At 44.4% G+C, this 9,909-nt stretch overlaps 1 protein-coding gene across 1 annotated transcript in view; it reads left to right on the top strand.

The window, feature by feature from the left end:
• Window positions 1–9,909, top strand: part of LOC126384280 (rho guanine nucleotide exchange factor 2-like) — a 176,487-nt gene that overhangs the window by 103,253 nt on the left and 63,325 nt on the right. The window contains exons 16-17 of the mRNA XM_050035244.1: window positions 4,089–4,165; window positions 4,299–4,471. Of these exons, the coding sequence (XP_049891201.1) occupies window positions 4,089–4,165; window positions 4,299–4,471 (250 nt within the window). The remainder of the gene's footprint in view (window positions 1–4,088; window positions 4,166–4,298; window positions 4,472–9,909) is intronic.

Below are 9,909 nucleotides of genomic sequence, written 5' to 3'. Positions count from 1 at the left end.
GGCAACAGGAAATGTCATGTTTTAGACTTTAATGTACATCTCCTACAGAATTGACCAGATCCATCTCAAACTTGGTGAAAAAAGTCATAAGACGTTGATGACGCTTTATTGTGAAAACTGAGTTTTCGTCGAAGGGCGTGGCCATGGCGTGGCGGCGAACTTTGATGTTTCGCCGTGATAATAAACGTTGCTGTAACTTGACTCCACGTGGGAATATCTTGCCAAAACTTCAAACATATGATGACAGTCCAGCCCTGAACACGTCTACAGAGGAATTTTGAATAACCGCCATAGCACCACCTACTGGCAACAGAAAGTTACTTTATACATTCTTTGATGTCCCGCTTCTAGCAGGTTAATCAGACCCACCTCAAACTTGCTGGTCTAAGTCCTTAGACCTTGATGATACTTAGAAATGAAGCTTTTGAGTTTTCATCAAACGCTGTCACCGTGGCGCCGCCTTGTTCGCCATCAAACACGATGTTGTTTTGAAGGGACAAGGGATGCTTGAAAACTCACCAAACGTGGCATACACATCACAGGTTGCAAGTACTGTTGTCTGATGTAATTTTTGTGCTTTGAGACACCAAGATGGCTCAACAGCGCCCCCTAGAACATTTCAATTAAGCAGCCCCTGATGCTGGTTTGACCTGCATGTATGAAACTTGGTAGGCACCTGTAACACTCTATCACGTACAAAAAAGCCTCTTGGAGTCATGCTCCAAACCCAACAGGAAGTCTGCCATTTTCAATTTACTTGTGCCACTTTTGTGCATTTTTGCCCATTTCCAGGGCTTGTAAATTAACGAACTTGTCCTACAGATTTAATCAGATTGGCTCCAAACTTGGTGTATGTAAGTGTGACTACGTTGTGACCAAAGGTTATCACAGGATTTGCCCAATGTTGAATGGCGCGCCCGCTGCTGAGCTTTGAATCTTGAGGTCTCGCCATGAAAAACGAAATTGCTGTAGCTCTGGCATAAATGGTCCAATCTCCACCAAACTTCACATGATTAATATGAGTCCTGCCCTGAACACATTTTCATTTTCGTGGGATGGCGTCAAAGTTAGGAGTCTCGCTACTAAACAGGAAGTAGTATATAACTCCAGCATACATGGTCCAATCTTGCCCAAACTTCACAGGATGATTGATGACAGTCCCGCCCTGAACACATTTTCATTACCATATTTCCTGATACTCATAGTACCACGTAGTGGCGACAGGAAGTAGGTCTCATCAAACACTTATCTTTCAATTCATCTGAAAGTTACATGCTGTGGTGTATATTTGATGTACAAAAACATGATGTATAATTAGTGCGCTCTCCAACTTCCCCTAGTGGAAAGAGGAAGTGATACAAAATGTGAAATATGTTATTACAGCACTGTATCAAGGATATGCAGAGTCAATCCTGCATGCGATATCTAACTTTGACAGAAATGAACTGACGCGTCAGAAGGCGTCCTGCCAGGCCCCCCGAGTTGCGTGAAGGTGCGAGGGCCCGTTCATCGCAGCTTGCAGCTTTAATTAGGTCCCGAGCGACGACGAAGTCCCAAATTTCAAAATGCTTCTAACTTTCCACATTCATCCGGCCGGATCCGAAATTCGATATTTTTGGGCGCATGCACATGGTCGATGCGAAATGCCGAAATAGCGCCCCCTACAAATTTTCAAAAAACCCTCCCCTTGGGGTTAGTTTGTTGTAGGCAAATGAAATTTGGTACGCACATGTATCATACCGAGACGCACAAAAAAGTCTCTTGACGTCATGGTAAAATCCCAACAGGAAGTCAGCCATTTTGTTTTGAATTTTTTCGTTACGGCGATTTCCACAACTTAAATTTGAACGAACTCCTCCTAGGGATTTTGTCCGATCGACTTCAATTGGCTACAGATCATCCTGAGAACATGCTGATCAAAAGTTATTAAAAGCTTTTCTCTATGTCAAGGGGCGTGGCCGCTAGGGCGTGACAAATTTTGGCGACTTTTCGTTTTCTTGCCATCGAATTTCGAACGGCTCTCCCGCCCACATACTTGATCTCAGCAGCTTCAAACTTGCTGGACATGATGCTGGCTCTGCCTCAAACGCCCCGATATGTTAATATCCCACCTTACTCATAGCGCCCCCCGGTGGTAACAGGAAGTGACCAGTTTTTACTTTAACATGTACTAATGCTACAAACTTGACCGCATCAACTTCATTCCACTTCTAATGCATGCAGAACAAGTTGGTGAAGCTACCTTATGAAGGCTGTGAAGCTACATCTAATGGTGTCCATGTGGCGGTGTGGCAGCGTGGCGACTATCGATCCCTCGCCACTAAATACGTTTGGCATTTTGATGGCTTCAACAACCTCATGTCCTCATGAAAACTGATACACAGGTCAAGATTGGGGAACTCTTACATCTGATTGGGGCGGCGCCCATTGGGGGGACAAAATGCCTCTATAGCGCCCCCTTGAAATTTTCAAAAAACCCTCCCCGTAGGGTTTTTTCTTGAGTTTGAACATGAAAATTGGTACACATGTGTATGTTGTCCAGATGCACATAAAAGTCTCTGGCACCAATGGTCTACTCTAAACAGGAAGTCGGCCATTTTGATTTTGAATTGTCATTTTGGCGTGATTTCCACATGTTGTATTTTAACAAACTAGTCCTAGGGATTTCATCCAGTCGACTTCAAATTTTTTACAGATCATCCAGAGACCATGCTGATGGAAAATTATTAAAAGCTTTTCTCTATGTCAAGGGGTGTGGCCGCTATGGCTTGACTTCAGATTTTTTACAGATCATCCAGAGTCCATGCTGATCAAAAGTTGTGCTCTGCATGTCTGTAGGTCAAAGGGCGTGGCTGCTATGGCGCTGCCATTTTTAATCCATCGCCATGCATATTCAAGCAGCTCTCTCTCCCACATAATTCATCCAAACTGCTTCAAAATTTCTGTACATGACAAGAGCCCCGCCCTCAACACCTCCATACGCTTGCAGGCAATCTCACTCATGGTGCCCTCTTGTGGAAACAGGAAATGCCATCTTTTACACTGACAAACACCAACCTCAAGCTCCTGACCTGATCAGCTACATTATGTGGCCACATGACGATCAAGTTGATGAATCTCCACAGTGACACACGTGTCCTGTCATGTTGCAAGCTGCCGCGGTGGCGGCTTCTCATCCTTCGCCAAGGAACATCAACTTGGTATAAATCCTTCATGCATTGTACGATTTGCTCGAAATTTCACATGTGTGATGAGGGTCCACCCCTGAACGCACCTGCCCACATCTGGTTACGCTCGTAGCGCCACCTGGTGGATGAACGAAACATTGAGTTTTTGAAGCTACCTTATGAAGGCTGTGAAGCTACATCTAATGGTGTCCATGTGGCGGTGTGGCAGCGTGGCGACTATCGATCCCTCGCCACTAAATACGTTTGGCATTTTGATGGCTTCAACAACCTCATGTCCTCATGAAAATTGATACACAGGTCAAGATTGGCGAGCTCTTAAATCTGACTGGGGCGGCGCCCATTGGGGGGACAAAATGCCTCTATAGCACCCCCTTGAAATTTTCAAAAAACTACCTGCCTCACAGGCTTGGATCTCCTTTCTCTATAAGGTCAGCACTGTCAAGGTGGTTTGCAATTGCTCATTGGCACAAATTTTAGACATCAAAGTTCTCTGCACTGGTCCAGTCAGAGAAAAGTACCTAAACTAGGAGACACTTCAAAGCTCCTGAATGATGTGTAATGTTATTTAATGACAAGAATTGTAGCACAGACTCTGACTCCATGGCCCAAGTAGTACAAGGCCAGAGCAGATCCTGGCAGTGTGCACTGCAGGATAGCGTCTCAGCCTGCCTAAGCATATACATTATCTAGCTGTTTAAGGCCTATTCACTGATAGCCATGTTTTCTTGTTTTCCTCAAGATTTCCTTTGCATTTGGTTCTTGTTTGGGGGCTTAAACTATTTAAAGGTAGTTTGGTATGGCTTCAGGTTCACATGTGCTCACATATATGCTTCATGGAAAAAAATAACAACTTGTATGTGCTTTATTGTGTGCTTGTATACTTTGTGTCTGTGTGCGTAGATATACAGGTCTTATTGATGACAGACATCCTGGTGTTTCTGCAGGAGAAAGACCAGAGATACATATTTCCATGTCTGGTAAGAGAATGCACTCACACATTAATAAATCATTTGTCACGCAGATGACTGGGAAGACAAGTGTTTGTTTTCTTTCTTTTCCTCTGTCTCTCTGTATTACTTTCTTCAAACAATCCTTTCCTGTGTGATTCAGGACAAACCTCCAGTACTGTCCCTTCAGAACCTTATAGTGAGGGATATAGCCAACCAGGAGCGAGGCATGTTCCTCATTAGCGACTCCTCTCCTCCTGAGATGTATGAGTTCCATGCTGCTTCCAAAGAGGACAAGAACATCTGGATACGCCACATCCAGCACACCGTCAGCAAGTGGGCAAATGCACCAACACATACACACAGATATTTAATTTTAGCTCCAAAAAAAAGAAGAAAAAAAGACAAAAATATGTACATTGGTTGCATGCATTAAAATCGTGTTTACTGAAAGTTATTTACTCATGTTGAATATACTAAGTTCTTATTTGTTAAACTAACATCACTTTTTAGTGTCAGATCTTTTTTATATATACTTTGCCCCTGTTGTCCCTTTTTGCGTCCTTTACTGCTCTTCTTACATTGTAGGCTGCTGCTTTATAATTGTTAATGTTTCAAGACTACAGTCCTACATTGTGAGCTGCAGTGTTTGTTTATGGCATCCTGGATGCTTTTGATTGAGGAATGATTTAACTGTAGTTTTGGATACAGTTGCTTCTGTTGTTTTACAGATTACAGCCACAATAAACTCAGTGAGTTCATTGATGTCATCCGTTAGATTGATCATGTGGTATCCTAGAACTTGCTTCAGACTGCAACAAAGGGTGCAGACTGCAGGGCGGCTTCTGATTGGCCTGGCTATAGTTTGTTTACACACTTTGATCTCAAGACAGCTCTTACTGAATGGGGGAAGGGATTCTGCTCTGTATCCACCTCTGAACGACGTATAACAGCAGTCTTCCGTCCATATTCCCCTTGTGGCACAGTTAATATGTTGATGGTGAGACTGTTGCTGGAGACTTGCTGGGGCGGCAGTAGCTCAGTCCATAGGGACTTGGGTTGGGAACCGGAGGGTCGCCTGTTTGAGTCCCTGTCCGGACCAAAATATGGAGCGTGGACTGGTGGCTGGAGAGGTGCCAGTTCACCTCCTGGGCACTGCCGAGGTGCCCTTGAGCAAGGCACCGAACCCCCCCAACCGCTCGGGGCGCCTCACCAAGGGCAGCCCCCTCACTCTGAGATCTCTCCACTTTGTGCATGTATAGGTCCTGTTTGTGCATGTGTGTGTCTTTCGGACCTGTGTGTAATTGACAAGCAAGAGTGAAAACATTGAATTTCTCCTCAGGGGGATTAATAAAGTAAATAAAGTTAAACTTATAAACTTAAACTTAAATCAGTCTCCGCAGCAACAATGAGCACAGTGACAGGATCACCAGTCTGTGAGCAGTTCAGGTCTTTACAGAGATTTAACGGGGCACCTTCTGTGATTGTTTGTGGTGCAATGTATTCAGCTTCAATAATGATCGATGGGAATTCCCTTGGTAGAAAGTGTAGTCTGTATTTGACTGACAATAACTCCAGATCAGGTGAGCAGGAACAGAATAGCATCTTGATATTCCTAATGTCACACCAGTGCTTATTCACCATAAAGCACACACCTCCTCATTTTTTCCCCCAGAGTCCTCTGTTCTGTCACATCAATATAATGAAAAAGAGTCACCTGATTGAATGCTGCTGTCGTGTGTATCAGGATTTAGCCAAGTATTGGTGAAACAAAGCACATAACAGGATTACACACACATAACATGGACACACACACACACAGCAGCCATCAATATAAGATGATGCAAAAAGAGACTAAATTACAGAGCACAAGTAAAAGGAACTGATGGGATCACATTTCACTTGAGCTGATACAGATATCTGATATTTATTTAGAACATTTAAAAAAAAGACATGAACATACAAACAAGCAGACAGACAGAAAGTAATATTTACAAATAATGGAAAGCATAATGAAAAACAATTGTCAATCTATAGTTACTATGATTGGCGTTTCCCAGATCGCTCTTAGCGCTAAGAGCTTCTTAAGAACTCTCTTAAGCCTCCCGTAAAAGAAAAACTTGTTTCCCAGATCGCTCTTAGCGCTAAGAAGATCTTTCACTAAGAAGGAGTTGTAAGATCGACCTGACCCACTCTTAACAGCCTTCTTAGCGACCAAACGCTCAAAGCTCCAGCCGCGGCAGGAGCATTAATATTACCCTAACCAAGGAGATGTTAAAACAGTGGTGCACTGTATATATTTTGATCTGTTTTATACTTCAGATTTATATTGTTTAGCATTAATTGGTGACAGAAAAGAACGAATTTCATTCTGCAGGGAAACGCGTGTCCTTACTGTGCATATTGAATCTTGAATCTATATGTTTTATGAAGACCCTGTGTGCACTCAAAGCTGTGGCACAAGTTACGCACCGAAATCTGGCGGAAGAAAAATAATAATAAGAAAAATAAGTGACGAATAACAAGTGTGTTCCTGTATGTGCTGTGCACATCAGGCTGGAAGAGGCACATGTGTCATGCGTCATGTGCTTGCGCACATTACGCACACTTTACAATGTTACAATTTTATTTAGCAGATGTTTTTATCCAAAGCGATGTACATCTGAGTATTAATACAACAAAAGCAAGATCTAGTTAGAAGAAAATATCATGATTAAGTGCCCAAAAGCAAAGTTTGAGTCCGATAGGACATAGGTGCCAACAGGGAGTGCACAGAGGCAATGAGGTTTATTTTTTAATGTAAAATGTCTGCAATCTGTTCAGTCAAGTGCAAAAGTGTTCACTTTACATATGTCATGAGTAGTCTTTAGGAATAAATCATGAAATTATATCAATTCCCTGGGACCATCTGTGTGTAGATTTGACACCCTTACTTTATAATGTGCAATGATTCACACAACACATGGTTAAAAAGGAAACCAAGTTTATTCAAACATAAGATAGCCTAAAGCGGTGGGACCCCTCCCGTCACATGGGTTCTGCATCACCTGCAATGAAGGGAGGTTGTTCAGGTGCAGGTGGTAATAGAGGGCCGCCGGGTGAGGCCACCCTGCATGCGGACGCCGGGCCTTGCTGGTGCGGGTTGGCACACGGGGACAGGCCTTGAGCTTGAGAGTGTGCAGGGGACGTCTTCGTCGGGCAGGCTAATGCTGAGGGGCAGGGAGGTTGGTTGAGCTGCTCTGGCCCCGCTCCCAAATGGCTCATCCTCACCCGAGTCACTGTGGGACCAGAGGCCCTCGTCCCCCAGGACATCTATCCCCCATCGATGCCCTCAGAGGCGGTCTTGCCAATTATTGACATGACCCTCTTGTCAGGGGTGAGGGTAGTGTCGCGAGGTCCACCACCACCTGTGCCCTGGCTCTCTCGCCTGGCACTTGCAGCCCTCTTTTTCGTTTGGCTCTGAAACTCCTGCTACTTCATTCTCACTGCCACCCAGTCTCGCAGGCCGCAGGGGCTGGAGGCAGCCATTTTTTCAGTGATGGCGTGCCAAATGCGGTTCTTGGCCACTAATTTTTTTTCCCTTTTGTTCCGCCGAAGAGTGTGTCCCGCTGCTGCCATACTTCATCCACCAGGATGTTGAATGCAGGTGACCGCTTGGCCCACTTGCGCCCTGCTTCTGCCATTCTGTCTTAATGTGTGCACCTATACCCACAGGTCATTTTATATCTGCGTAAACGGATATAATTGCTACTTGGGCTGCCTTGGTCAGGCGCCCCAAGCAGGGGGGTTCAGTGCCTTGCTCAAGGGCACCCCGGCAGTGCCCAGGAGGTGAACTGGCACCTCTCCAGCCACCAGTCCACGCTCCGCATTTGGTCCGGACGGGGACTTGAGCCGGCGACCCTCCGGTTCCCAACCCAAGTCATGGACTGAGCTACTGCCACCCCCAATACAATTTTACAGCTTTTTTAAACAGACCCAACCTTTTAAAACGGGATGGCCTCCACCCAAACCAGGAGGGATCACGGCTTTTATAAGTTAACAGTGACCTGACCATCTGATCCTGCACCACAGCCACCTCCTGACTCACTGTTCACGCACGCAGACCCTCCACCCCTCACCCACCTCCACCCTCCTCCACTACATGTTGCACCACACACACTTCTCCCTCAGTAGCACCTTCTCTGCAACCGGAAACACAGGCCATTCACACCATAAAGACTATCATTACACATAGAAAGTTGAAACCCAGGAATGTTTTTATACCTAACCATGTTTTTAACATCCCTTTGAAACGTCATGGTGAGCACACGCTCAGCACAAACATTAAAATGGCAGTGCTGAACGTGTGCTCCCTTTTAAACAAATCTTTTGTCATAAATTATTTAATTTTAGACAATAACCAGACAGTATTCTCCTTACAGAGACATGGCTTGGTACTGACGCACCTGTTGTTCTCAACGAGGCTTCCCCACCAAATTTTAACTTCTTATATTCTATTAGGGGGGGCAAAAAGGGAGGCGGAACTGTATCAATTATAAAAACCACAATGTCCTCAAATGAAGTTTCTTTTAACAGCTACACATCATTTGAGCATCATGCCTTTGTTTTTAGCAGCCCTCCTATCCTTTGCATAATGGTTTACAGACCACCCCAGTACTCCACTTCTTTCATCAGTGAATTCTCTGAACTATTATCAATCATTCACTCCACCTACAACAGGATTTTAATAACTGATGATTTTAATCTACACATTGACAACACCTCGGACCCAGTATCCAGAGAATTTTTAAACCTCTTAAACTGTTTGGATTTTAAACAACATATCACGCAGCTGACCCGCAGCAGAGGGCGCACCCTGGATCTGGTCATAACCTATGGCCTGTCTGTGGGTGTGTCCTCTGTTGTGGATCTGGCTGTGTCCGACCACCATTGTGTGTTTTTTAACAAAACCAGTTTTAACCAACAGGAGGCCCCGGTGAAAACAGTGAGGAAACGATACCTAACGTCTGAAGTGGCTGCAAATTTTAACAACAAACTCAAGTCAACCCTGGACTCAGTGGCTCTACTTTTAACCAAAACAATTAGAACAAAACCTACAGCCCCGTGGAGAAATCAGGAAATCAAACAACTGAAAAGATATTGCAGGAGTGCTGAGAGGAGATGGAGAAAATCAAAACTAACAGTCCACTTTGAAATATTACATCAACATCTCAAAACCTACAATAACGCAGTCAAACAGGCAAGAATTTCCCACTTCAAAAAACTAATCTCTGACAATAAAAGCAATCCCAAATTCCTCTTCTCCACAATTGATATCCTATCCTACTATTAAATGGAGAAACCTCTGTCCCTCCGTCTGTCATCATTCGTTTTCCTCCTCACTGCTTTGACCTATTTCTCTGAACTTGCACATAGGCTTTCATCTTGGTCATGTGTAGACAGCCACGATGCCGTTTTTGCATTTTTCCCACATTTCTACTGTTTATATTCGCGTTTTTCCACTACACATTCATACTGTGAGCACCATAAGCAGCACGAGCTGTGCATGCGCGGAGACCACAGACCACACTTGCGGATCGAAACCACTTGGAAAACACCTGCGCTCGGACCACAGGTTATGGCTGGGACATGCAATTTCAAGCACCAACACTTGCTGAAGACTAAGGTAATTATTTTACTGAACGAACGTGCGTCTGTGTCTGTGTGCGCGAGCCAGCTGCTATGTATTTTCACTTTACTGACATTAGCCTACAAACATTACAAACTAAAATTGC

Source organism: Epinephelus moara, chromosome 22, assembly GCF_006386435.1.
Source record: "Epinephelus moara isolate mb chromosome 22, YSFRI_EMoa_1.0, whole genome shotgun sequence".
In the NCBI taxonomy this organism is placed as follows: domain Eukaryota; kingdom Metazoa; phylum Chordata; class Actinopteri; order Perciformes; family Serranidae; genus Epinephelus; species Epinephelus moara.
The sequence above is the reverse complement of the archived record's forward strand: the minus strand, read 5'-3'. Positions and strand labels throughout refer to the sequence as shown.